At 43.7% G+C, this 27837-nt stretch overlaps 2 protein-coding genes across 10 annotated transcripts in view; both read left to right on the forward strand.

Moving 5' to 3' along the window:
* HSD17B12 (hydroxysteroid 17-beta dehydrogenase 12) overlaps positions 1-10040 on the forward strand; it is a 160285-nt gene extending 150245 nt beyond the window's left edge. For all 3 annotated transcript variants that reach the window (XM_019476896.2, XM_059722765.1, XM_014602109.3), the window contains 2 exons: positions 6999-7148; positions 7387-10040. In XM_019476896.2, the coding sequence (XP_019332441.1) occupies positions 6999-7148; positions 7387-7491 (255 nt within the window). In that variant the 3' untranslated portion in view covers positions 7492-10040. The remainder of the gene's footprint in view (positions 1-6998; positions 7149-7386) is intronic.
* Positions 10041-12384: 2344 nt separating this feature from the next.
* ALKBH3 (alkB homolog 3, alpha-ketoglutarate dependent dioxygenase) overlaps positions 12385-27837 on the forward strand; it is a 39839-nt gene continuing 24386 nt past the window's right edge. Inside the window, exons 1-7 of one of the 7 annotated variants that reach the window (XM_014602432.3) lie at positions 13804-14027; positions 14634-14801; positions 14949-15069; positions 20480-20592; positions 21500-21534; positions 24933-24980; positions 27074-27177. In XM_014602432.3, the coding sequence (XP_014457918.1) occupies positions 14991-15069; positions 20480-20592; positions 21500-21534; positions 24933-24980; positions 27074-27177 (379 nt within the window). In that variant the 5' untranslated portion in view covers positions 13804-14027; positions 14634-14801; positions 14949-14990. Of the gene's footprint in view, positions 12572-13803; positions 14083-14633; positions 14802-14948; positions 15070-20479; positions 20593-21499; positions 21535-24932; positions 24981-27073; positions 27178-27837 lie in introns of those variants that run through there. The other 6 variants (XM_019477047.2, XM_019477049.2, XM_019477048.2 and 3 more) reach the window with 6 other exon arrangements.

Below are 27837 nucleotides of genomic sequence, written 5' to 3' on the forward strand. Positions count from 1 at the left end.
TCAGAACAGGGTCTGTCAGATCATTTGATAATGATCTTGTCTGCACATACTTTACTGGGTTCATGCTGGCATGAAGCTGTCAATACTAGGTAGGCCCAGAAGTGCAGCTCATAAAACTTTCCATCACTAGATTTAGATAATACAGTATACAAAAATTCTCAGCTTTCCTCAAATAAGATGCCCCTGATTTTTAAGATGATCCCCCAGTAATTAGATTCCATATATGGACAGTTAATATTTTTAAATATTTCTTTCAGATATAGAATCTAATTATTGGGGGTTTGCCTTAAACTTATCCTCCTCCCACTGCTACAGCAGGGTAAATGAATCTGGGAGGGAGGGGTTCAGGTAGCCCTTTGCTCTCTGGTTCCCCCCAACTTTTTCCCCTTGTACGTCCTTCTTCCTCTCTCTACTGTCAGACCGTGCTCTCCCTTAGCATTTGGAAGTGAGGAGCAAATTTAAAAACAATAACCTTGAAATTAAACATGGCTGTAGCAATTTGCATATAGCACCCATAGATTTAGTTCATTCAGAATTGTTGCATGTTGCCTTTTTTGAAGCTGCTGCAAGTTTTAAGTGTTTGTACATACAGTTTTGAGCAGAACTTTGGCACCTACTTATATGTAGTATAAACTCTACATGGTATTAGTCCAAAGCTAAAAGGCTCATGATTTACCACATAGATCACTGGGTTGTGCCCCACCAGAGTCAACACCATTTCAAGCCATAGTGAGCCATGACATTGCATACAATTCACCGCAAATCCCTTTGTTGCACTTTCAGCCTGGCACGTATGATTATTACCCTACCCTCCATGGTGACCCCACAGCTCAGCATTGATCAGTATGTGTATATGTTCCAGATACCTCCCACAAAGGATTAGTACAAAGGTGCTAATTAGCCCCTACTTTTGGCTGGAACTGGGTGTTCTTGTCAAGTCCTGGATGCTCCAAAAATTTATGATCAGATGAGGCACAGGGCAACCTAGTCTGGTTTAGCATCATGGAGGGAAGGGCCACTCTAATCATATGTGACAGGCTGAGAAGGCATGACAGAAGGATTTTGGGTGAATTGTCTGCAATGTCGTGGCTCACCATGACTTGAAATAGTCTTGGCGGTGATGGGGATTGCACTTAATGAGCACTAAGGTATGTCTTATTCAGATGGGTTACACTAACCTATCCTTGTGGTAGGTTCCCATCAGTATGTTTGCTCAGTGTGGGCCATGTGTTTTACAGTCTACATTTAAACAACTTCATAGTTGGTTTCCATTGCTGAACACATGCTGCTTTTGGCAGCAATTTAGTGATAGACAGTGTGTTCAGTATGATTCCCTTGTATGCAATTATAAGATAAGGTGGCTTTTTTCCTCATACCAACTGAGGGAAAATACCTCATCTTGTATTTAAGTAAATACGGTATATAAATTCTGTTCCTATAATGTAAGTTTGCCTTTTGTCATGCTACCTACCAGTATGTGTTCCTAGTAGATCCTGATATCTCAGCCCACTGGGATAGTAAATCATGGTAACCTGGCTTCTTACCCTTACTATCATGCTGGCTGCAGAAGCTCAGTTGCTGATAGCATCAGTCTTGGTCCCTACAGTTTTAAATGAATAGCCATTCAGAGTTGCATTGGCCTGAAGATAAGATAGTCACCAGCCTTACAGTTTATGGTCAGAATCTTTTATGCTAATTTTATTTAACTACATGGGCACGTTATCACCTGAGCTTCTATAAACTTTTAAAGAATATTACAGGGGTATCTCTATAGAAAAGACTAATTTACATATCCTCTCCATGCCCTTTAAGAGGGCTTCATCCTCTTTATTTAAAACGAGGTTCATCTCTACAGCCTTCAGTAGGCAAATAGACTTTGCATTTCCAATTGAGGTAGTATGTGAAATGGCATATTCCAGTTTATACCATACCAGTGCCCAGAGAGAATACTGTGTGAAAAGCAGAAACACAGGACAGCTTGTTAAAATTCTACGTCTGAATCTCTGTTTAAGTTATATCCATTCTGCCTGAGTGGAAACACTTTCTCTTTGGAAGTTAAGTTTGATCAGTATGGTTTTTTGTAATGCAGAGACACCTCCTCTCCAGCTACATAAGCCATTTCCACCCTTCAAAAAAAAAATAGAGAAACACAGCTGCTGAGTCAAGTGTCCCTGTTCATGTATGGAGAAAGGAAGGAAAATCTAGAGCAGAAAATAGTAGCTAAGCTTAAAAGGAATGGGAAAGAATCTGAGGATTGCTGTCAAGATTACCTTGAAAGACCTCCTGTTAATGGGGATACTAAGGTGCTCTGTCTGCCAAAACACTGTTCTTTGTGGGCTATATAGTTTGAAGGTCTCAGTGGATTCCTTTCCCTTTCATTATGTTCTTATTTTCTGCTTCAGAGTGCTAGATGGAGAACAGTTTTCTATATGAGGTATCCCTAACTCTTTTTGCCTAATAATTATTAATGAACCTAAATCCGAGGTAGGAAAAGTCTTGCTGTATTTAGCTCTTTAGAATGTCTCTACTACAATCTCTAGTGCAGTGGCATAGTACCAGATTTATTTCACATATTTGCCTTGTTTCAAGGAATATGTGAAATTTTGTTCTGTCACTGCTTCTTTTATCAGTTTTCACTTTGGGTACATTAATCAGGTGTTTTTTTGTTGTAGTTGTTGTTATTTGTAATAGTAGCCTGAGACCTTTCATTTCTTAAATGGAATGGTGGCACCAGAAGAGCTGAAGGCAGCACCTTCTTGAGAATCATCTGCATAAAAAACTTTGCTGAAACTTGTCTTCTCCCTTATAAAAAGGAATTGTGGTCTTCAGGCTGGAGCATGAAACACGGCCTTGAAATGTTTAGGTCCTTCAGTGACTTGTTTGTAATCAGTCTCTGTGCAGACTTTCCTAGTCTGGGCAATGTCACTTTTGTACTCGGCCTCAGCAGGCTTTGTTCACAGCTAATCTTTCTTTGCTTACCACTTTCTAATCTCTTGATTCCAGTTTAATTAGACATGATTCTCTAATAGTTTGGGGTGGGGGTTCTGCATGCAATAAACATTTGGAAAAAATAACAGCTTTTAGAAAGTATACTGGAGCATTAGGCCAAACAAAAGATCACACATTTGGAAGATGGTAAAGCTAATATTTATTAAATCAAATATGCCCTTCTCTTTTTTTGAGAGAGAAAGTAGGGGATAAAATGGTGTTGTACAATCATAAAATTTTTAACTGCTTTGAAATTTGTGCATTAGTGGCTGTAGTATTTTCTGTACTAGTAATGCTAACAGTCATGCCTCTTCTAAATCCAGTGTCTCTGTGTAAACCAAAGATTATCCTTTGGCACCATCCAGTGGTGCAGTTAGGTAGGGCAGTTTGTGTTTTGTGTTCTGTTACGGGAAGGTGAGGAGAGGTCAGATTTGAGACTTGTTTTCTGTTTATAAAAATCATTTTTGGTCCCTTGTAAAATCATATCTATTTCAAATGCTTGTGATTTGTGTATGGTTAGCAGAGAATATTTTGCTCAGATTTTTCAGCAGGGGGCTCAAAGAGGTATTTGTCATGTCTGTTAAGTAGCACTTGTTAATTCTTGTTTCAAATCGCTTGTCTTCAAGTTCATCTATCAATATTTACAGTTTTCAGATGGAAAAGGGTTATTGGAAAAATTTTGGGGTGAACAAAGAATATTCAAATAGGCATCAAGTTACAGCAATGTTTAAAAGGCACCAAGTGACAGGCAAATGGTTAAAAGAATAAATATTAAATCCATAGATTCATGGATGTTAGGGTCAGAAGGGACCTCAATAGATCATCGAGTCCGACCCCCTGCATAGGCAGGAAAGAGTGCTGGGTCTAGATGACTCCAGCTAGATGCTCATCTAACCTCCTCTTGAAGACCCCCAGGGTAGGGGAGAGCACCACCTCCCTTGGGAGCCCATTCCAGACCTTGGCCACTCGAACTGTGAAGAAGTTCTTCCTAATGTCCAGTCTAAATCTGCTCTCTGCTAGCTTGTGACCATTATTTCTTGTAACCCCTGGGGGCGTCTTGGTGAATAAAAACTCACCAATTTCCTTCTGTGCCCCCGTGATGAACTTAAAGGCAGCCACAAGGTCGCCTCTCAACCTTCTCTTGCGGAGGCTGAAAAGGTCCAGTTTCTCTAGTCTCTTCTCGTAGGGCTTGGTCTGCAGGCCCTTGACCATATGAGTTGCCCTTCTCTGGACCCTCTCCAGGTTATCCGCATCCTTCTTGAAGTGTGGCGCCCAGAATTGCACGCAGTACTCCAACTGCGGTCTGACCAGCGCCTGATAGAGGGGAAGTATCACCTCCCTGGACCTATTCGTCATGCATCTGCTGATGCACGATAAAGTGCCATTGGCTTTTTTGATGGCTTCGTCACACTGCCGGCTCATGTTCATCTTGGAGTCCACTAGGACTCCAAGATCCGTTTCCACCTCTGTGCCACCCAGCAGGTCATTCCCTAGGCTGTAGGTGTGCTGGACATTTTTCCTCCCTAGGTGCAGCACTTTGCATTTCTCCTTGTTGAACTGCATCCTGTTGTTTTCTGCCCACTTGTCCAACCTATCCAGGTCTGCCTGCAGCTGTTCCCTGCCCTTCAGCATGTCCACATCTCCCCATAGCTTTGTGTCATCTGCAAACTTGGACAGTACATTTCACTCCCTCGCCCAAGTCTCTGATGAAGATTTTGAAGAGTATCAGTCCAAGGACCGAGCCCTGCGGGACCCCACTGCCCACACCCTTCCAGCTCGAGACCGACCCATCCACCACGACTCTCTGGGTGCGGCCCTCTAGCCAATTTGCCACCCACCGGACTGTGTAGTCATCCACGTCACAGCCTCTTAACTTGTTCACCATTATGGGGTGGGATACCGTATCGAAGGCCTTCCTGAAGTCTAAGTATACGACATCCACCCTTCCTCCTGTGTCCAGGAGTTTCATAACCTGGTCATAGAAGGAGACTAGATTGGTCAGGCACAATCTGCCCACCACAAACCCGTGCTGGTTTCCCCTCAGCATAATTTGCCCTGCTGGGCTCTCTCAAATGTGAGCCTTGATAATTTTTTCAAAGACTTTACCAAGGATGGAGGTGAGACTGACTGGCCTACAGTTGCCCGGGTCCTCCTTCCTCACCTTTTTGAAAATGGGGACCACGTTGGCCCTTTTCCAGTCCTCCGGGACTTGGCCCGTGCGCCATGAGCTTTCGAATATTCCCGCCAGTGGCTCTGCAATGATGTCAGCCAGTGCCTTCAGCACCCTCGGATGGAGCTCATCCGGGCCTGCTGACTTAAAGGTATCCAGTTCTTCCAAGTGACTCTGCACCATCTCAGGATCTATGCATGGAAGTCTGGCGCCTTGCTGCTGCCTCCCTACAACCCCAGTGAGAGACTTGTCGTGCCCCAAGATGTTTGAACTTGGCTGCCTAAAAATTAGACCCCTAGGGTTGCTCAAATACCTGCTCAGAACTTGCAGCCTGAGAGACCTGTAGATATTTCCACTTCCAAAAGTCAAGTCACTTTTACTTAGATATTTTTTTATCCACATTTGAAGATTTGTGTGCCAAATCTTTTTTTTTTTTTTAACCCTTTTATTTGCAAGTAGAGCTTTGAAAGTATAAACAGATTTGCAGGGAAGCTTGTCATTGGAATTTTAAAGAGTGCACAAACTCGCCTACCCAACCTACTTTAGCCCCACTTCCCAGTGGGGCTCTTTCACTTCTTCCTTCTTACCCCCGGCCCCCCGCAGTTCCTTGACAAAGGGGAGAAGAATATAGTGGAGGCATGAACTGTAACTTAAATGCACTTATTGCGTGGTGTGACGATACATAGCAACCAACAGTACTTTTGAGTGGGAAATGGACTGCTTTCTGCACCTAAAGCCACAAGGAATTTTAGAAAGGCAGAATTATATTTGCAAAATAGGAATTTGGTGATGACATTAGAACTAGTCCTGTTCTCACTAATGGAATTTTGAGCACATGTACCAGAATGCTATTGCCATCCTCCACGAGAGGCTTGGGCATCATCGTATTTCCTAGTGTCATGTCAGTATTGGCTTGTTTGCAGTTCTGTCTGCTGACCCACCAGTATCATCACTCCAGCATTTGGACTATCCCAGGAAGTAATCTGTTCAAGAGCTGACAGGTGCTTATTTTGTGAGATGTTATGTCCTAGGTCTGGTTTTATGGACATCTGCTGTTAATTCTCTCAGCACTACAATTTGCATTGTTAACATTCTAGTCAACAGCCAGCAACACTTTCAAGTCAAGGGCTAGAACAACCCAGTTCTGGTCTGATGTGGGCTGGGTGGCTTCTGTGACATGCTAGCCCCTGGGGGCTTTCCCTGCACTTGTGCCAGTGCCAGGCAGCTGGGAGCTATGTCCATGCTGTGCTGCTTCTCCCAGCCCCCTGGCTGGAATGTAGGCACAGCTTCCACCTGGTAAAGAAGCTGCACCAGGGCCAGGAACCTGGAAGCTGCATCCGTACTGCTGCCACTTTTTTGTGCCAGAGCTGGGAAGTTGGGGTAGGGAAAAGCAGCAGCAGCTTCTTTCTGCCTGGTCCAGCACAGGTTCCTGTTGGCTGGAAACTGCACTCATGCTGCAGCCAGGGAGAGGGTAGGGGAAGATGGAAGAAGCAATGACATCAAGGGCACAGCTGGAAATTGCCTGGCTCCAGCACATCTCCTTGCTGCTTGGTGCTGGTGCAGGTATGGATGGCGGCAAAGCCTATGTGGTTTCATGGGCTGGATCCTGCCCACAAGCCATAGGTTGTTAATCCCTGTTCTAGATTGTAATACTGCCAGTATTTGATCTGATTATTTTCTTTAGACTTAATTTAAGGTCACGTTTAGAATCTAGTACAAGTAGCACATGTGACCTAATGTACAGTACAAAATGTGTTTCTTACTATAGTGAATAAATATATACACACAAAGCCTTTCTGAAAATAGACTTCGTTTACTGTGGTCTCTTTCTTGCTTACAGAGTGTTTTACCATATTTTGTGGCTACAAAAATGGCCAGAATCCGCAAGCCAACCTTTGATAAACCCAGTCCTGAAACATATGTAAAAGCTGCCCTTGGCACAGTAGGCCTGCAGTCCCGGACCAATGGGTGTCTGCCCCATGCTATAATGGTAAGTTGAACTTGAAAGGGTAAGGACATTTCCTGTATGCAGTCTGTGTATGTTCTGCATGCATTTTGGGACCAGGGAGCCAAAAAGGAATGGTGAATTGCATTACTTTCAAAACTGGTACCTGATTTCTCAGATCTCTTGGTCCTCTTTTTTATGGTAATTGACTCTATGGCAGGAATAGTGTTGATGGATCTTGGTGCAGGTATAACAGATTGAGTTTTTTCTCTCCGTTTCTTAGGGCTGGTTCACGTCTCTTTTCCCTACCTCAACTGTTGTAAACTTCACAATGAGCCACAACAAGAAAGTGCGGGCTCGTTTCTTGAAGAAAGTGAAAGCAAACTAAGTTGTTGGAATGGGATCAGATGTTGCGATACCTTCTGTCTCAATACCCGTGTATTACACCAAAAAATTTAATTGTATTTAAAATCTTCTAGTGTAGTTCATATTTTCTGACAGGACCAAGCATAATCTTTGACTGGGATTAGAGGTGGAAGATGATTTCTGGACTTGACTATGCTTGGTTTTAGTCATGTGCAAGTATTGAATATTAACCAGATATAGTATATTACATGAAGCTAGTTACTTACACTAGTGGATGCAGAATTGTCAGAAGCCTGGTGATAGAAGGAAAAAGTACTACCTGGTCACTTAAATGGTTAGAGTCAAATGGCCGGTACTTAATAATAAAATAATGAAGTTGATTGGCATTCACTTTTAAGTTTTTCACTCCGGGACAAGTCAGTTACATGAAGTCCACCTGTTCTCTAAGTTAGGTATGCGTGGGTGGAAGGAAGAATTGCAGATGACTGTCTTTCAGCTATACTGCTGTGATATAAGCTTTACTTAAAAACAAAAAACCTAGACAAAAACCTTTGTTCACTGATGTAGCTAATACTCGGTTCAAATTCAGAACTCTCCCTCAAAGTCTGTGTAGCCAGTCTGTGATATCTCCCCCATATTTTATTTAATGAGTTGAATGTGTACTAGAATACCTGGGGGAGGAGTTTTTAACTGTCTCGGGTTGTACTTGTGTGGCTCCTGTGTCGGAGTCTCCAGTAAAAACAGTTTCTGCGTTAGTCTGTCCATTTTTTTAAATTGGCTCAGTTAAGAGGGACCATACACTTTAGTATGTTGGCTTTAAATCCTGTAACTCCACTGTCTTCATCTGCAGTACTGAAATGTATTCATGTGTCAACACTTGGGTGTTTTTATAGAACGTAAATTGAGGGATCTGCTATGATCTGATTTATAAAATGGAGGAAAATGGGCCAAAATGCAAAATGAGAGTGATTTGCTCTTACATATTCTAACATGCTAACTAAAGCAATTGTTTAAATTTTTTACTATTAATGCTAACTTTTCAGTGTGTAATATATATATGATTTGTAATGATCTTGTTAAAGGTTTGGTGCCTGCTGTTACTTGTAGAAAATTGCAAACACAATGTAGATAAATGCTACCAGTTACCCGCTGCTTGCTGGTTGTCTTGTAAAGACTGTAGGTACTTTAAATGAAAGCTTGAAATTACATTTTGTTGGGGTGGTGGTTAAACTCTTTCTGGCACATGCATCAGTGTCTTGCTGTGGACCAGGTGAAATGAAGCTAAATATCTATCGGCAAGTCCTAACAATTACATAAATTAAGATAATAGACAATATTCACTCGCATAATAGTTGTGCTTTTTTCTGAAATGTTGCCACCAGAAACTGAGGTGCAGCCAGCAGAAAACTGAGGACGCATTGAGGGTAAACAAAAGTTGTAATTCTTTATTTGAATGTCCCTCTGAAATTGCCCATCCTTCATGATCTTACAGACTAAACTGAATGTGGACCGAAATTAATGCACGGTGTTGTATGGCTTTCCCAGATGGAGACATTCCAAATCATGCCTTTCAAGGGAAATTTCTTTTGAATGTGTTTCTGTTGCTTTAGAAATTATGGTGTGGCCATGGCACGGAGAATATACGTTGTTTTTTTTTTTTATTTGAGGCAATGTTCAAGGATGTGACCATCACATCAGTATGACTGATTAAGCAAGTAAATACAGTACATGTTTCTTTGATCTATTATTTTTCTACTTTTAGAGTGCCCTAAAGATTTATTTCCAGGCTGAAGCAGTCACTGTTTTTTTACAGGTTATTTTTACACTACTAAAATATTACATAAGGGTTATGGGTTTCGTGGTTTAAAAAAAAAATTTCCAAGGCATGGGATGAATTTTGATGGCCTACATGAAATACATTTTAATGGCATCCACAGTACAAAAGCCATAACCTTGTTTGATGGTTTTAGGCCAGAACTGACTGGTCTGCTGAGATTGAAAAGCTCTTATCCTGTGAGTGGGGGAATATTGTTCAGGGAGTGTAAGAGAAACCTCCACTGTCCCTGCCTATATATTTAACTGTTCTTTGTATTTAAAAAAAAAAAAAAAAAAGTCTTTGCTGACATCAAGCACACTTTACCAGCAGTAAATGTACTATTAAAGAAAGAAAATTTACATTGGCGATGATTTCACAATTTTTAGCAGTGATAGAGACACTGATCTAGAGCTGTTTTACTGCCCTTAGGAGAGTAATTTCAAGCCCTGGTTTAAAGTTGAAATATGTTGCATTGAAACCTGATGAGGCTAACGATTCTGTACATTGAAAATATACGAATACCGATGCAATGGTGCTGATAAGATATGAGGTGAGGATCCTATCCTATAGTTTGCTTATTTTCTGGAGTGGGGGTGATTGAATGCGAGTGGAATTAAGCTGCATACAAACACTGTTCCTTGATTTTCTTTGGCAAAGCTATGGGGGGTATTTGACTTAACCAGTCTGTGTATGTCCTTTTTCTAACATGGGTGTAAAATTGGAATAATTGAAATAAAAAACTTATTTGCCCAGAATTTTTAACTCTTTCCTTTTTTAATGCATTTTATTCCTTTATTATTCAGATGATTGGCATATATAGTTTACAGTTCAGTGCAACATAACATTTCCCTTGAACATTATTGTACTTTATACTCTGCTCTCTCGCATAAAAAAACCTCCTCAATGACTCGTGGCTTCCTGGTTGCCCAGATCTTCCTTGGATCATTAATATTATTTTGCGACTGTTTACATATAAAATAAATGATTTAAAGGAAAATCATGTGCTTTGAGGAAGGCGTTACTTCAGTCACAACATTAAGTAATAACTATGCTGTAAATTAATAATTTGAAGAAAGTTCTTTAATTCAAGCAATTTGCTCTATTTTTCTTTTGTAGAGCACTCGCATACTCATCGACATTTAGCACAGAATTACAACCCAGGATTAGTTGTGTTAGATTCTCAACACTCCTTATCCTCTGCCCCCAGTCACATAGTTGTCATCACTTCCTGTCCCAAACTTGCACTTGCTGTTGAAAAGGTAGTGCATTTCAGTAGCTGATGCGTATGTGAGGTTGGAGAAAGAATCATCTACAAAATGACAGGCTTCTTGCCTGTGCAATGTGAGCAGAGGGTTAATAACATTTAGCAAAATGAGTCTAAATTTGCTGTCTCCCAGCCATCCTATATTGTATAATCAATGCGAACTGACACTTGTCTGACTACCTTAATTTAGGAGTGATAGTAGTTCTATCTGGCTGATTTACTGCAGAAGCCTACAGGTAGTGCTCTTAGCAGAGAGAAATGGCATCTTAGGCCCTGAGGCTAGGAGCTTGAGCAGGGTTGTGCTGTTTCCTGAAAGCAAGTTGGTTGGAAATCTAAAATATTAAGGTTCTTGTTGAATTCCTAAAACATTTACTAAACTGTCCTTAAATGTTTCCAAAGGCTGAAGAACCCAGGACTAGTGGGTCCTTATGCCTTATCAAATAATACAGAGGTTGGAAGGTTGGATACCTTTCTCAGCAAAGCAGCAAAGGAGTTTGTTCTGAAAATCATCAGATTTTGGGCAGATAAACGACGCATTTTTAGGTTTTTTGGTGCTTTTTAGCAGTTAAAGCATCAAGGTTAGAAAGAGGGAAATGTTAGTAAGACGCACTACCTGCATCTACGCTGAAGGAGGGCATCATAATCTTGCATCACTTATGTATGTATGTTAATTGTATTAAACATCTTGGAGGAAACATGGCCCCAGCAAGTGGGCACATTCCCCAAACACTGAATCCAAAAAGTTTTAAAGATCAGATTTTTCTCGGCGTGAAATCAGTCAGACTGAACCTGAAGGAAGCAGTCTCCTGCAGTAGTTGAACTTGGCTAGGTAAGCTTGAGGTAAAAAGCTGGGGATTCTGCTGGCTACTCATCCACTTCTTTGTTATCCTATCAGTTGAGAGAGGTAGTTAGCTGTGCTGGTCTGACATGAGGCTCTACCTTTCCTGTCAGTTGAGAACAATTTGTAAGTGATTTGTTTCCTAAGTCTAACATACAATATATGTAGATGTACTCAAGGTAAAATGGATTAAACGTAGCATACTCGATGTAATCTGATCATCGTCCTGTACTTTCCCTCTGCCAAAAAAAAAAAAAAAAACCCTTTAAAATCTTCTGTGAAGGCTTCAGCAACTAGAAACCCCTGCCTCAGTGTTTCCCAACCTTTTTCAGCCCAAGGCACATATATGTTAATAAAAATGTTCCATGGCACACCTGTTAAGGCATTCCCCATCCTCATACCTGTTGTAGCTCATTGCCATGGTAAAATTCTGCAACACAGCAGTTCATTTCTGATGATACAGTGGTTGGGAAACACTGTCCTACCTGAACAACTTGCTGACAGGTAGCTAGTCTTATGCCTACATTTGAGTTTACTTACTTACCTTGAACCAAACACACCTGGTTACTAATTTATTTGTGTAACCTGCTACTGTTGACTTCCTATTTTCACCTCTGCATAGCATCACCAGTAAAATAATCAAAAGTAGTCGACTGCAGAAATCAGGGTGGGGGTTAAATTTACACAATGTGGACATCTACACGAGATGCTAACAGCACAGTAGAGTAATTCTACTGCACATTAATGTGGCACAAAAAACTGCTAATGCATAAAATTAGTCTACTGTGCATTAGTGTCACTTAAAAAGTGTGCCTGCGCTAATGTATGGTAGCACCAATGACGGCACTTTAAGTTAGTGCCTGTGATTACAGGCACTAAACTAAATGCCCTGTAATTATGACATCTTAATGAATGTGTAGACATGACCAGTATGTCTACTACTGTTAGTACCAGGGTTAGTACCAATACTTTGTATCTATGTTAACAGACACAGACTTAGAGAAGGAAAGCCTGAGCCTGACTGAGTTTTCTAAAGCAAATCCCATATCCAGAAATTTAAAGTGCTTGTGCCTGGCATGGAAGATGCCTTTCTATGCTTCTGAACAAGGAATTGATGCTTCAGCTGCCTACTTGGTCCTTCTGCCTGCCAGACCCTTAGAAAGTCAACACAGCCCCCTGTGAAAGTAAGTTTTCAAATGTTTGTTCCTGAGGACACCCAAACCCAGCACTTCATTGTGCATACATGCAGGTTGGACTAGCCTTTTCCATGCCCTCACATGAAACGCCACACACTCTTCTTCAGTTCTTCAAATGTTGTTGGCTTGGAGGACAGCTGCTCCCTAACTCTAACCCTGTCCCTCTCCTCTCCTCTCCTCCCTGCCCTTCCCCACACTGGTCTACAAGTGTGGAGTCCAGCCAGCCACTGCACATCCTTCCTAGAAGCGAGAGCCAGCAGCCTACATGGTGAGACGGCACGGCCCTGCTGCCCAGTGATGGGGGGGCCTTCTTGTCTCTCAAGGTTTTCCAAGGAGGACCTGTGGCATCCACAATGCAGCACTTTGTCCTCAGAGGACAGGGGCCCCTCTGCTCAAGGCCCAGGTCTGGTTGCAACAGGCTGCTGCTGCAAGCCAGAGACCCCGGAGGGAGCAGGGTGGGTGTCAGCCCTGGAAAGGGGGGTGTCTGCTGGATGGGTGCACGTGCTGCATGTGTGTGTTTGGGGGGAGGGGGGGAGAATCTGGTGGGTGTGTGTATGTGTGCAGGGGGAGTCTGGTATGTGTGTGTGTGCATGTGCTGGATATGTGTGTGGGGGGAGAGTGCTGTATGTGTGCATGCTGCATGTGTATGCATGTGTTAGAGGTGTGTGTGGCGGGGAGAGTGGTGTGTGTGGGTGTGGGGTGGGGGAAGAGTGGTGTGTATGTGCACATATGCTGGATGTGTGTGGGGGGAGTCTGGTGTGCGCATGCTGGATGTGTGTGTACACTGCGTGTGTGCATGTGCTGGATGTGTGTGGTGGGGGGAGAGTGGTGCGTGTGCATGTGTGGGGGGGAGTCTGGTGTGTGTGCGCGCGCTGCATGTGTGGAGGGAAGAGTCTGCTGTGTGTGTGCGTGCGTGGGTGCTGGATGTGTGTGTACGCTGCGTGTGTGCATGTGCTGGATGTGTGTGGGGGGAGAGTGGTGTGTATGTGTGTGGGGGGAGTCTGGTGTGTGCGCGCGTGTACTGGATGTGCGTGGGGAGGGGAGGTATCTGCTGGACGTGTGTGTACGCGTGGGACACTCGTGCGTGTGTCGGCGCCTCGGCGGAGGTCGCTGCCCGTGGGGGTGGCGGTGGCGGAGGCAGGGCCGAGCGGGCCCCTCCTCCCGCCCCCCGGAACCTTCGCGCGCGGCCGCGGTTGCCGGGGGGCGGGGCGCAGCCGGGACAGGAAGTGGTGCAGGCGGCGGCGGCGGGCTGGGCCGGCTGTGGCGGTGGCGCGGCGCGCCTTGTGGAGCCTCCCCCGGGCCTGCTGCCTGCACGGGCACTCTCGGGGGCTGGGGCGGGCCCGGGAGAGAGCAGTGTCCTGCGGCGGATAAAGTGGGATTGGGATAGGGGAGCCTCCTCTCGCAGCCAGCTCCAGCAGCAGACGAGCGACTTAATCCGGGGCTGGTTAGTCTGAGATTTCGCTTGCACCGAGCAAGTGCGGGACAAGCTGTGAACGCAGGTGGTTGGGCTACTTCGCAGGTCCTTTGTGCGGGAGGACGGGTGCGTCCGTCTGCCAGGCCTGAGGCTTGCTGCGAGGCAAAGCCTTCACATCTGAATCAAGCTGGGCATCTCTTTTCAGCCTGCTTATCCCAGGACATCTCAAAAGGCATCTGAATGGGTGTCCTAGGATTGCCTTGTTGAGTTGGTGCTGGAAAAGCAGCTGGGGGTGGAGGATGTAGCCGTGTTGGTCTAAGGACATAGGCAGGCAAGGCTCTTTGGATGAATCTGATATCTTTTATTAAACCAAATAGTTGGACCAATTCTTAGCAAGCTTTTGGGTATAAATACCCTTCATCGGGCTGAGGAAGCATCTGCAGTTATTGTGTGCTGTGCGCTGAAGCCCGATGGAATGTTTCTGTTGCAAGACAAATGTGGGCCCAGCTTGTCCTGAGACAAATGCAACATCGGTTCCTAGCCTCCTTGTCTGTTCGCAGACTCACCAAATAAGGCATGAGCTTTTCAGGGAGCCACAACCCATGTCATTCATCAGACCTTTCCTTCCTCTTGCAGGGGGGGGCCTGCTGGTTTTGTCCCTGCAGAGGTGGCCGGGTCAGAAAGCAGGCCCTAGGGAGGGCCATAAGGGAAGGATCAAGTGGAAAGGAGCAGGGTGGAGTGGTCTAAGGAACTGGAACAAGGCTTTGGAGGGACAGATGTGGTTCAGTTGAGCCCCGAATCCTGGTATGGTGCCTGCCTGTTCCCTTAGGGATGGAGGGGATGCTACTCACCCACCCTCTGCATGCAATGCACACCCATCGCATGCAAGTGTTCCCATGTACCACTTGGATTGAAATTGCCCAACCAACTTGTTTCTTGTATTTAACATAGCAGGTAGGACTTGGACTAGTCCCAGAGACTGAAGTGAAAATCATGGACGATAAAAGACGGAGAGCCAGAGTACAGGGCGGCTGGGCAGGTCCTGTGAAGAGCAGAGCAGCCTCCCGTGCAAGTAAGATCTGAGCTCTCTTTATTTTGCTTCTGGCTATGTTGAACTCTTCTCCTGTTTTTTAGGCTGATTTAATGTGTTCCTCATCTTATAGTGCCATTCTCTTTGTACCTGTATGAGAAGGGGTGTTACCTGTTGACTGAAGCAGTGACTATAAATCAAAACAGCTGGTTTCTTTTTCTGGTTCTGCAATTAATTCTCCCTGTAGCTATTCCTTCTCTGGATTGTAGTTCTTCACATGTTAAAATGAAGGCTGAGACCTGTGTCTTAGGCTGTGAGTCAGTGGATGCAAAGCATTGTGAAGTACTTGGCAAGAAGGCGTTGTGTGTATACAGTGTATATCACTGATGGTTACCCAGTTTACACATGGGCATCTGAGGTGACTGAGGTAAACGTAATGGGTTTGGATCAAGCTTCATAGTGTTAGCAGTGTTCAATTTTTGCCTTGGTACATTTGTTATGCAGCAGCCCTGGCCCTTTCATTGAATTATTATTAAAGAATAATTTAGGCAAAGGATTTAGGGCAAGATAGTTGTTCTGTGGAGCAAGTGTATACCAAGTTTGAGTGGTAGAAGAGTGCTAAATTCTTATCCCAAGTCAAGGGCTAACTTAGTGTGGTAATGCATCATGTGATTCTCTTATCTCAACTGGAATACAGAGCGAAGTTGTGATTTCCCTGAGAACTGGATACTGCAGTTAAGCTGAATTGAGCTGCCTTTAAAAAAAGAATTATGCTCACATAGCTAAAATGCATTAGAGATAGAGGGGGTAGCAACACCTATAGTTAAGGTAGCCCAATGCTTTGGGTGTTCTGGGTGTTTTATTTTTTGTTTTGTTTTTTCCTTTGCTTATAGCTTTGCCAACCTTTAATCTTTCAGAGTGAAAGTTTGTTTGAACTTCAGGCAGGCTTAAAAAAAATCTTTTCTATAAATATAGTTCAGTCTCTTCTGAGGAAGAACATAGGGAAAATGGATAATTTTACTAATTTTAAACTCTCCTATCAGGTGTTTGTTTGAAGAGCTTGCTCCTCTGCACATTGGGAAAAAATGTAGGAATTTGATGCATGACAGTGCTACAGTCAGAGAAGTGTCCTTTTTTCTGTCCCCATAAAAAAGTCAAGATTTGCAGAGCTAGAAGCCTGGGGAAGATGTCTATTCGCATATGTGAGAGGCTTGCTCCTAAAATCTCTGCTCATTCCAGTATGCTTTCAGGCTCCACTCATCTTCCTTAATCGAAGGTATAGAGCTCCATAATAGCAAGGATAATACTGCAGCAACAGCAAAGTATCCTTTGGCCCAGGAGAAGGGAATCTGGCAAGCCTTTTACTGACTACTGCTGATAATGTTTCATGCCAACCTTTATTATCAAGACAGTCCTCAGAACCCTGTACTGGGAAGCAGACAAATAGAGTTCCTCAGATTCATGATGGAATAACTGAAAGAGTGTGTGTGGGAACCGGTGGGTAGAACTCGGGTTTCCAAAAATGGTACAGTTGAATCTTCTGGAACCATCTTATGTTTCATAGTGGATGAGCCAAATTTGTATTGGACTGCTCTCTCTACCTGCTAGCCCGTGTACCTGACAGCCCATGCTAGAAAGGAGCAGAGAGCCATCAGTGGAACAGAGGATGCCTGATTCTCAGTATTTCTGTCCTATGTTTGTATAAGCTGCTGTCAGTGTAAGTTGTTTCCCATTTAGGCAGTTCACATCAAAGATAACAGCTTACTACTCCTTTGGCTTAAACCATAGTAGACTGTGCTGAGGATGTCAGATTTTTAAATTTTAGCCTTGCTTGATAACCAGTATGGATGGAAAGGTTCGTTATCTGCACTTAGGTCTGAAAGGGACCTCCTGGCTCACTGAGTCTAGTCTCCTATTTCAGGCAACCAAATCACATAATTACAGTCAGAAACTCTTCCAGCTCTGTCTTAAAACTAGTTGAGTGAGTTTATAAAGCTGTTCCAGAACCTCACTTGAATGATAAGAAGCCTTTCAGTATCTGGACAAAAGGTATTAGTGGCCAGTACATAACCGTCTGTTTTTGTGTCAGCACTGCCCTTTAGTGTAAATAGGTAGGGCTGTGCGAAACAGCTGTGTTTCCACTCGGTTTCGGATTCAGCTGTTTCGGATGGTGATTCGTTTCAGTGTTTCAGATCACTGTCCTATTTCATTTCAACCCCATCTTTTTTAAGGCCCGAAGCACCTCCAAATCTGTTTTGAACGGGCTGCAAGGGAAGCTTCGCACAGCCCTACCCAACTGAGCGGGACTTCAGGTCTAGGGCTGCAGGGCCCCAGCGAGGAGCAGGACAGGGCTATGGGTGGCTTGTCCACGGGAGGGGGAGGGTTGCTGCTCTCTGTGCAGGCAAGGCGACCTCTGCACAGATCTCTGATCCCTGTCATGCTGGGTTGCAGGGCAGGGAAGCAGCGCAGAGTGGTGAGCAAGCCTGCTGGTCCCTGCCACGTGACTCAGCTCCACATGGAGCAGAGATCCACACTAGGGGTCTCCTCACTGCCACTGCCTGCCCTGCACTGCCCCGGCGACGTGGGTGGGGCTGCACGGGCGGGGAGGGGCGTGAAGGAGACCCCGGTGCGAATTTCTGCTCCCTGCAGAGCCAGGTTGCATGGGAGGGATTCCCCAGCCCCCAGTTTGATTCCCCAGCTCTCTGATCATTACCCCAGCTCTTCCTGGGGGGCACGGGTCCCCGGATCTGCGCACCAGGTTTCAGCAGGCTGCAGTGCTGCCACTGGCCCCAGGTTGCAGCGACAGTCTTCCCGGTGCAGGTTGTGCCAATTGGCTGCCGCTGGCCCCAGCCTGCAATGGCAGCCTGCTAAAACCCCGTGCGCAGATTGGGGGCCTGCACCTCCCAGGAAGAGCTGAGGGAAGTGATCAGAGAGCTGGGGAATTAAACCGGGAGCTAGATGTCAATATCAGCAGCCCTTCTTCCCGCTCTTTCCCCTCCCTGTTAGTTTTTATTTCCCTGCAAGCCCGGTTCCGAAACTCCGAAATTCTCAGAAACATTTCCGAAATGTTTCAGAGCCTTCCGATTCGTTTCAGAGCTGTTTTGGAGCCTTCCATTTCAATTCAGATTCAGTGTTTCAGGCGGCAGAACAGCCTGAAACACCTCTAAAATGAAATTGCTGCCAAAATTTCTCACAGCCTATAAATAGGTCTTTTCCCTCCTTAGTATTTATAATGTATGAAATTTTCACAAAAAGAAATCTTACATTTCTACATGCATGAATTTCTGGATGCTTTCAGTTCAGTTCTTTTTATTTAAGCCTAAGAAATGACATGCGCACAAACTACGCAAAAAGAATATTACAACTGCAAAGTCAAGCATACAGCTGTTAGTAAATAACAGAACTTACATTATCTATGCAACTTTAATTCACTGCATATGTGTATACATTTGATACAGTCTTTAATTACTTGAACGCAGTTTTTCCAAAGGATCCTCCCCCCCCCCCCCCCCCCCCCCCCCCCCTTTTGGTGTACAAGATGAAACTGCTTTGTAGCTACATGCCTTTAACAATGGAAGACCCAGGGTGTTATCCTCCTGCTGTACTCAGCCTTAATGAGGCTGCAGCTGAAGTACTGCATCCAATTCTGGACTCCACAATTTAAGAAGGATGTGGAGAAGCTGAAAGTCCAGAGGAGAGCCACACACATTATCAGAATGCAAGAGAACAGCCCTTATGAAGACAAGCTGTGAGTTACGGTACTCTTCAGCCTGGAGAATTGCAGGCTGAAGGGTGATATGGTGGCAGCCTATAAGTACGTAAGGGGTGTGCATCAGGATCTGGGGGAACACCTGTTCAACAGAGTACCCCAGGGGATGACAAGGTCCAGTGGTCACAAACTCCTGCAAGACCACTTTATGCTGGACATGAGGAAAAACTTCTTTACTGTCCGAGCCCCCAAGGCCTGGAACAGACTTCCCCCAGAGGTGGTGCAAGCACCTACTCTGGACACTTTCAGAAAACATTTGGATGCTTATCTTGCTAGGATCCTTTGATCCTAGCTGACTTCCTGCCCCTTGGGTAGGGAGCTGGCCTTGAAGTTCTTACGAGGTCCCTTCCAGCCCCGATGTCTGTGAAATCTATTCAATCTACATCAGGGTTATATACTGTACATTAGCTTTTGTCCATAAGACCCTTGCCTTATACACTGCAGAATTTGGAAGATGTGTAGTGAATAAGGGAGGAGACTAGAAGAAGAAAGATGGTTTTATGATTAAGGCTGTTGAAAAGTGCCCTGGAAAACTGGATCCTATTCCTGCCACAGTGTTTCTGTGTGGTGTTACTCAAACCTTTTAACTTTCATAAGTTGCCATAGTTTTGTTTGTAATATGAGTGATTAATTTAGGGAAGCTGAGGTCTCATTTGCAAAGTTAATGAGCACACCCAACTACAGGTGAAGCCAGTAGAAGTAATTTGAATGTATAAAGTATTATAACAATACTTAGTACTTTGAAAAATCAGCCCACGTATCTCAAGCTAAGCATCAAAAACTTAGTGGACATATTTATTAATCTTGGACTTTCTCTGCTTTAGATCTCCATCTGTCTGTTTTAGATCTCCATCTGTAAAATTGGGATAATAGCATCTGACCTCATGGAGTGTTGCTAAGATGGCTTCATTAATGTCTGTGAAGGACTTAGATGCTGTGGTAACGAATGTTGTATGAAAGCTCACAAGAAGGTTAACACTTTCGTATTCAGTATAAAGTTTGGATGGTGCATAGTAAATAAGGCATCAGACCATACAGTGAACCAGGAAGATAAAAAATATGAGTAGCTGTCTGTTCCCTGAGCACCATATTGTACATTTTGAGAGGCAGGGGTCTCTTCGGGTAAAGATAGTATGCGAGTCTGTATCATAATGTGAGTGCAGGAGGGGTTTGAATTAACAATGCACAGGCCCTTGATTTCTTTCATTTCCTAACTTTGGTATGCTTGGCATTACATGCATGACCTATTACTATAGAACTGCTGTATTTAATACACATATACTTTATAAATGCCATTTGAACAGAAGCATGGAACTCCCCAAAGTCACACCTCCTAAGTTTTTAATGTCACTGTGGGCTGCAGTCTTTAATGGGTAGATTTACTGCCTTCAACTTAATATAGCAAAATATAAAGCACTGCCTTCTATGATCTCTTCTATGATCTAAAATGTCTGCATTTAGGGTTTGTATTAAGACCACTTCTATTCAGTTTATAAATTAAGAACAAAACAAACTGTGTCTGTCCCAGGGTCCAGATGCCTTTAACAAACATTAAACACAAATCTGACTCCTCCCTAAAACTGAACAATGATGTTATCCCTAACATATAAATCTTGGTTTTCCATTTTACGTACTTTGTTTGACTTTGTAGTTGGTTTGATCCTGTTTCTTTCTTTGCTTCAGCTCCAGAGGCTTCTCTGGCCCGGAACAATGTTACTGTGGGCACTGGGCAGGCCTGGATGAGAAGAGAACAGCTTCTGCTTGAAAAACCATACATATTTAAAGAATCAACAAAGGTAAGATTTTAGATAAGTTTTCAGTAGCGTCTTATGATGTACTGATGTGCCAAAGAAAGACTGCTTTAAGAAGTGGTTCCCCTTAGAGGTGGTAGGCCAAAAATAAAATAGCTCATCCCAAGTTTTTGAGACTTTGCAGATGTACTGTACCTGTGGCTTACTGAAGGCTTCATGGGTTCTAAACACTGATTTTATTTCTCTCCTTCCCCCTCTCCCCCCCCCCCCCAAAAAAAAAAAAGAAAAAAAAAAGCAAAAGTCTCAGGAAGGATTTGAGTTCTGCTTTTCACTCCCTTGGTTAGGGACACTACATTGGCAGGAAAAGCAGCCGCTGAACTGTTGAGGGAGAAACATAGGATCCAGGTTGCAACCTTTGTTCTTTAATCCCTTGGCAGACCAAAGAGTAAGGTGCTCACAGAAGCAGGACGCGAGTTCCTTATGTATCCTTGCATTCCTTAGTATTAGAGCTTGGTGGATCAGTTCCAGACTAGGAATTCTTCAGAGACACTGTGATTCCATGGGAGTTTTTCCTCATAACAGTACCAGTGTGCTGTTTATGGGACTACATATATACAATGATACACTGTGCTGGGTGTTTTCCAAACAGTGACATTTTACATGAGGGACAGAGGAAAGGAAGCATGTCCTGCTGGGAGAACTGCACTGATTATCAGGACAGCTGGCTGATGATTTCTGCTATAAGCTCCAGTCATTCCCTCCTCCCTGTTTTAATGCAATGCTGAAGATAAAACAGATTCACTCTGAGTGGTATTTCAGTACTGAGGGACTGGTAGCAGGAGTAAGATCCAGGCCATTCTAAAAGCATAGGCATCAACATCACCACCACTTAGCTGAGAATTAACCTGTCAGTTGTTTTATATTTAGAGATGGTCTTCTTACTGCCTTTCAGATGGAACGCAAAGCTCCAGAAACTCGAGTGATAGAGTGAGTATAATACTGGCTTCACTATCTTCATTGTGGTGGATTCTCCTTCAATGGCCTGTGGTAAGACAGAGTTGAAGGATGTTCTTCATTTGTAATTGCTAGAACTGTGGGTAGAATTTTCAGTACAAAATATGACATCCAATTTCTTGAGCTTTGGGCCTCACACCGATATTCTATGTGGTGGAGTTAAAGGGTGTTACATTTGTTTTACTGTGTTCATATGAACCAGGAAGAAAGAATAGCTGGGTTTTGTAAGGTTAAGTTGTGAGACAAGTTATACTTGGTGCCTTTAGAGCTGCACATTGATGATAAAGTTGCACACAGAACTATCTTCCACCCTCTTTATTCTTTTGCTGTCACAAGCCTGAAGCACAGACGCAAAACAACATTGCAACACCTGCTGTTAGGCTGGGTGTATTTGGAGGCTTCCATTGGAAGGTTATAATCCCAAATTCAGATGTGGTGTCTCCAGGTGCTCTGCCTTTCATTCAGAGTGAGAGCTAGACCAGCAGCCTGTTTAACGCATTGGTCAGATTGTTAATGTTGGTGGTAAGGATGAGATCATTAGTCGTAAATGTAATAAATTTATGCTGCCATGTGTTTATTGTCAGCTTTCCTTTTATTAACATTTTATCCGGAATAATTCCTGGTATAAACTATACCAGAAATTGCCAATTGAAATCCGAGACGTCTTGATATTAGAGCAGCTGCAGAGGCAGTCAGAATTCAAGCAACCCTACATATAAGTCAAGTTCAGGGATGGCAAGTCAAACACCGTCTACCATGAGGGCTGAAGAACTGCTGTAACTGTTAGTGAATATTGCTGACTGATAACGAAGTTGGGTGTTTATGTGCTTTGGACTGTTGATCACCTTAAAATATGAGACAGATTTGTTTCCTGGTATACTTAGACCTATGTGTATTTGAGCGTGTTTTCCGCAGATTTGTTTCATGTCTGACTTATACTGAAAGAATATCCTTAATGCTCAGTTCACCAGAAATAATTTTCAGATTCAATTTGTAAAACATTGGCAGTTGTTCTATATTTCTTACAAAATGTTTCAATTTCCTGGTTGGAGAGTATTTTCTCTGCACTTTAAGGACAATACTAAAATAGGAATTCATGAATTGGAGATCACAGCCCAGAGTACACAGGTGACCTTATGTTCCTAGGTGTGGTTGGGAAAATAATTCCACTTAATGTGCAGGCAGTTTTCTGTCCAAGTTTGCTGCAAAATCATTGCTTTGGGAATTTACTAAGTAGTGTTTCACCAGAGGCACTTATGGAAACTGCAGTAAAACGAGATATTTTCAGTCTGTTTATCAAAGCTTCTCAGTTTCTGTTTCAGAGCAGGGACAATAACATCATAAAGCCAGGAAGATACAGCTGTATTCAGAGCACCTTTGTACACGCAGTATTTTAAAAAGTGTGTTAACGGCTCATAGGCTGCAGTGCTGAACAGATCTTACAGGGTTACTTTAAACATGTTAAAACATGTTCTGAATGCAACATTCAGCACTCATTTCCTACAATGTTACTTTTTTTACCACCATATAGGCAGGCTTATAGGCCATCCTCTCTGTGCAGTAATTGTGCAGCACAGATAAAAGCCCCTGTCCTGAAGAGTTTACATTTGAAAACCGGAGCATGAGCTAGTTGGCAAATAAAAGACCTGGGAATCGAGAGAGTTAGATTCTATTCTATGTTCTATTGCTGACTCACTCTCTAGCTTTGGGCAAGTGTCCTCAGTTCTCTTTGCTTCATTCTCTTCTTTGTAAAATGGGGATGATGATATCTACCTCAAAGGAAGCTTAATTAATAATTTTAAAATATTCTGATTCTTGGATAGCAAGTGTTCTAGGATTTCACTTTTACTTAGTAGGAAAGGCATTAGCAGATACAACATAAATCAGCACTACCAGAGAATGTGGATATAAAATTAAAAATGGAAGGAATGCCTTGCAGCGGAGGTGGGTTCAGGGAAGAGGGCTGGTAGGTGTCGCTGGGCTAAGAGGCTGTTCTAGGCGGATGAGACAGCATGTGGCAGGAAACAAAGGCAGCAGTCAGGAGAGAAGCTCAGGCTAATCTTTGAAAGGCAAATACTAGTATTTCTCAGCCATGCACCTGGCAACTGATGAAACACATTTTATCCTGTGTACCACCTATAGCAGTTAAATATTGTTTTCAAATATGTGGCATGGAGCACTTCCTATAACATGATATTTATTTTGCTGTGCTAGCTAAAATGAGGGTGGCAGCCTTCTGATCTTTTTCTGACAAAATCAGGCTATATATGACTGTAGTACAGGTTTCCCTTGATTTATGCGGGTTCTTTATATGCAAATTTGATCTTATGCGATGAGCATATTTAGACCTATAATTCATTATATGCAAGTTCGCTCTTATGCGATAAGCATAGATGCCCGCCTCCTGCCCAAGCAGGTAAGTCTGTGGGGGGGAGGGGAAAGGGCTGTGGCCCCACTCACCCCAGCCCTGGCTGCAGCGGCCCCAGGAGTGGCCAGCCCCAGCTGCCTGCAGCCCTTGTGCTGCACTGTAATCCATCTGTCGTCTGTGTCTCCCCCCCGTGCCTGGGCTCTGTTTGTCTGCTCTCACCTCTGCTCCTGGGCTGCACTGTGCCCTGGTGCAGGCAGCTGGTGTCAACTGCTCCCGGGCCCACTTCAACATGGGCTGAGGTGAGTGCTGCACAGCCTGGGGCTCCACTTGTCTGCACTCACCCCACCCCATGCTGGAGTGGCTCTAGGAGCAGCCAACGCCAGCTGCCTGCACCATGGCACAGTGCAACCCAGCAGCTACAGGCGGCTGGCATTGGTCTCTCCTGGGGCCACTGCATCTGGGGCTGGGGTGAATGCCGCTCTGTTCTCTCTGCTTTGCTGCCTTACGTAGCCCCAGGAGCGGCAGCCCTCCCCCCGCCCCTTCCCTAGTCCCAGCCTCCCTCCCTCACCACCATGCGAACCTATCCCTATTTGTTACATTGTAAAGTGGGTTCACTTTATGTGAATTCAATTTATGCACTGTTCTCTGAGAATGTATGTACCACATAAATTGAGGGAAACCTGTATGTAGTTGGAAGAAATATGGGACCCCTGTTACTGTGTCTGGAGCCCATGATTATGTGGAGCATTAGGCCAGTAGGGAATATTTCACAGACAATGCGATTAGGCCAGCTGAGGTTTGAGTTTAATAGGTCAGGCAACAGACTACTTCAGAGACATCTCTGACATTCTGCTTCTTCCTGGTCAGTATAGTTATTACACGGTCCTTAGACTACCATCCCTAACCTAAGCTTGGATATGATTCTAAATGATACCTAGGCATACATTTGTATCATTAGTTGTATTTTATTCATCTTATAGTTATTTGTTGTCCATGTCCTCAGCAAACAGGGCCTCTATGAGATCAGCACATCACCAACAGGAGCGTCTCGGTAAGTGAGTTAGATTTTTTTTCCAGTGGTTTGGTTGCTGCAGAGTAATGCAGTGACAGTCAGTTTTCTGAAAACCACGGTCATTTGGGATTTTGGTTCTGGTGCAGATATTTTTCCTCTATTGCATACTTTATGTAAGTTGGCTTCGGAGGGAAATTTGCTTCCTGATGCATCAATCAGCAGTGATGTGGTTAATTCTGGGCAGCTGGAAAGAAGTTAAGATTCCATTGCTGCTGCGGGTAAAAGTGAACCTATACAGATGAACTGCACTTACTGCTTCTAATGTTGCCCCCTATAGTAGAAAAGTGACCCTGTCCTCTTGGTAGGGCAACCCTCATGGTGTGCAACCACTTTTTAACTACATTAATCCCTGCATGATCTTGGAATCACCACAATTGGGCTGTTCCTTGGAACAGAATTCCCAGTGGTGCGTGGCATTTTCCCATTACTGGGGTAGCACTTCCTTCTGACCTGATTATCTAATGCAGACCATGAAAGAATACATCAGTCTGCCAGTAAGAAAGTCTAATTTGGTCTAAATGCTGGCCAGGAGCATTTCCTGACTAGGAAAGGCCAGCTGGTAGCATTGCGGTTCAGGATACCTGCTATCTTCAGCTGGAGAAAACCAGTTAAGCTGAGGCCATCTTTACTGTTCCAGAGAGTAGTAAAGCTTTTTCAGGTATTTACTACTTTTAGATTTTGTTTTCCTAAGTCCATGGTGTCCAAACTTCTAGCCCTGAAGACTGGATGAGTGGTGTGGGGTTAGTCCATGGCTAGATAACCGCCCCCTTCGCCTGTATGGGGTTGGCCCACATGTGTAACCCCATGTGCGCACATCCAGCTGGCCCACCCAGCTCCTCACTGGTCCAGAAACTTGGCAGCAGGAGAGCATCAATTAACACTGCTACCACTCCCCTGCTGCCATTTTTCTGGACCTGTAGGCAGCCCTGCAGGCCAGATGACAGCTCCACAGGCCAGAGGTTAAGCACCACTATCCTAAGCAAATGCTTCACAAAGGTTATTCCTAAAACACCCATTTCTTTAAAACCTGTTTCTGTGTAATTTATAAAGAATGTCTTGAGATTTGTCCTTTCCTCATTAGGTAAAGATTTGGGAGCAATAGGACAGTAATGCTTTGTGCCTTTACTGAATATTTGAGAGGGATGTTGTAGCCATGAAGGTCCAGAAATTATGTGAAAGGCAAGGATTTTTCAGGATGACATCTTTTGTTGAACTGACTGTGCTGTTACTGATTCTCATTTATTGCATGAGTTTTTTGCTGGGAGAGTGAAGACAACTGTGCTTTCTTCTGTCTGAACATTATAGGTCTAATTCTGCTTAACTTTTTCTCCTTGTCCAAATTGCGACCCAGTGATTTACTACCCTGCAGTGTAACTAAGTGGGAACAACTGGGGCAACAGTCCTAGGTGCCACCTTTGTGGCAGAAAGCACAAACATAGTCACTGCGGTGGCGGCAGCTGACCATGCTATCTCTCCAGCACTGCCCTGAGTGTGGACCTATCCTGCTGTGCCTCTAGTGACCTAATAGGGAAGCCAGACTCTTTTCTCCAAACTGGTGCTTTTTTGTGGGAGAATTTGTCCATTCTTCATCCATAGACTTTGCTGTATCATACAGTCAAAAGAAAAGAGGCTAAAGATGTTTAACTTGCTTGAAAATACTGGAAACACAAGCAAGGGATAGGCGCTGATTCATCAAAAGTATTATGTATATGCTTCATTTTAAGCACACAAGCAGCCCTTTGGTTTAATTGCTTTGTTGGATCAAAGCCTAAAATGTTACTGCTTCAATACACTTTATAACCAAAAGCTGCTAGTTTTGTAACTGCCTCTAAGTAAAGGGTGCTTTCTGTCCCATTGGCCAACCAGAAGCAGAAGCGCACAAAATCACTGGTCACTTTTGGAAATCTTGCCCTATTCCTTCAAGAAGTATAACTGCATTTAAATGCAGTCCCACATTATCTGCTGACACTGCACTAGTAACCCTTGATATTAGAGGATTTCACCAAATCTAAGTCTAGAAACAGTGTATGTTGCTTTCTTTCTCCCTTTAATCTGTAACTATTCTATACTAGCATTAATTTGATTCCTGGATTTATTGACTCCAAAGAAGCAGACTGGATGTTTGAGCAGCTTCTTCAAGAGATACCTTGGGGGCAGAGAACTCATATTAGACAGGGTAAGTGTGCCATGGTTCTTAAGGTCTCTTATCTCCACTCCTGCTGTGCCACAGTCCTTGGGTTTGCTGTTCACTGGGGTTAATTCTTCCCACTTCTTCCCTGCCCTGTTTCAGTTTTTCAGATTCATGTCTAAAATAATGCTGCCCAATTTCAGATATCTAATGAAGCATAACTTTTTTGCCTTACTTACAAGCAGTGCTCTGAGTCCTAAAAGAAAGGGAAAATTGTCCTCTATTTTTTTTAAATCCTCTGTGAATTTGAATCTGCCGCGCATCCCCCCTCCCCCCCCATTATATCTCTAGTTATCTTCCTCCTGCCTCCTAAATTTCACTCTTCCTTCTGCCTCCTAACATTCATCTCTGTTTGGTCCCTTCAGTCTCTTGACTGATGTTGCCAGAACCTCATTCTTTCCATATCCTGCCTTCCTATAATACTTTCCCTCTAACCACTGCATCATCTCTCTCACTTATATAGATTCTCAGCAAATTTCTCTTCTCCCTTGTCTTTTCTTATTCAGGTTTCTTTTTCTGCTAAACTAATATTTTTCTCAAGTGTTTTGATTGTATTTTTTATATAGAAGTTTTTCTCAACATTTTATTTAATCCAAGGCACAGCTGAGTTTGCAGTCAGCAGATGAAGCACCTGTTGTTCCAGTTTTG

Source organism: Alligator mississippiensis, chromosome 2 (genome assembly GCF_030867095.1).
Source record: "Alligator mississippiensis isolate rAllMis1 chromosome 2, rAllMis1, whole genome shotgun sequence".
Lineage (NCBI taxonomy): Eukaryota > Metazoa > Chordata > Crocodylia > Alligatoridae > Alligator > Alligator mississippiensis.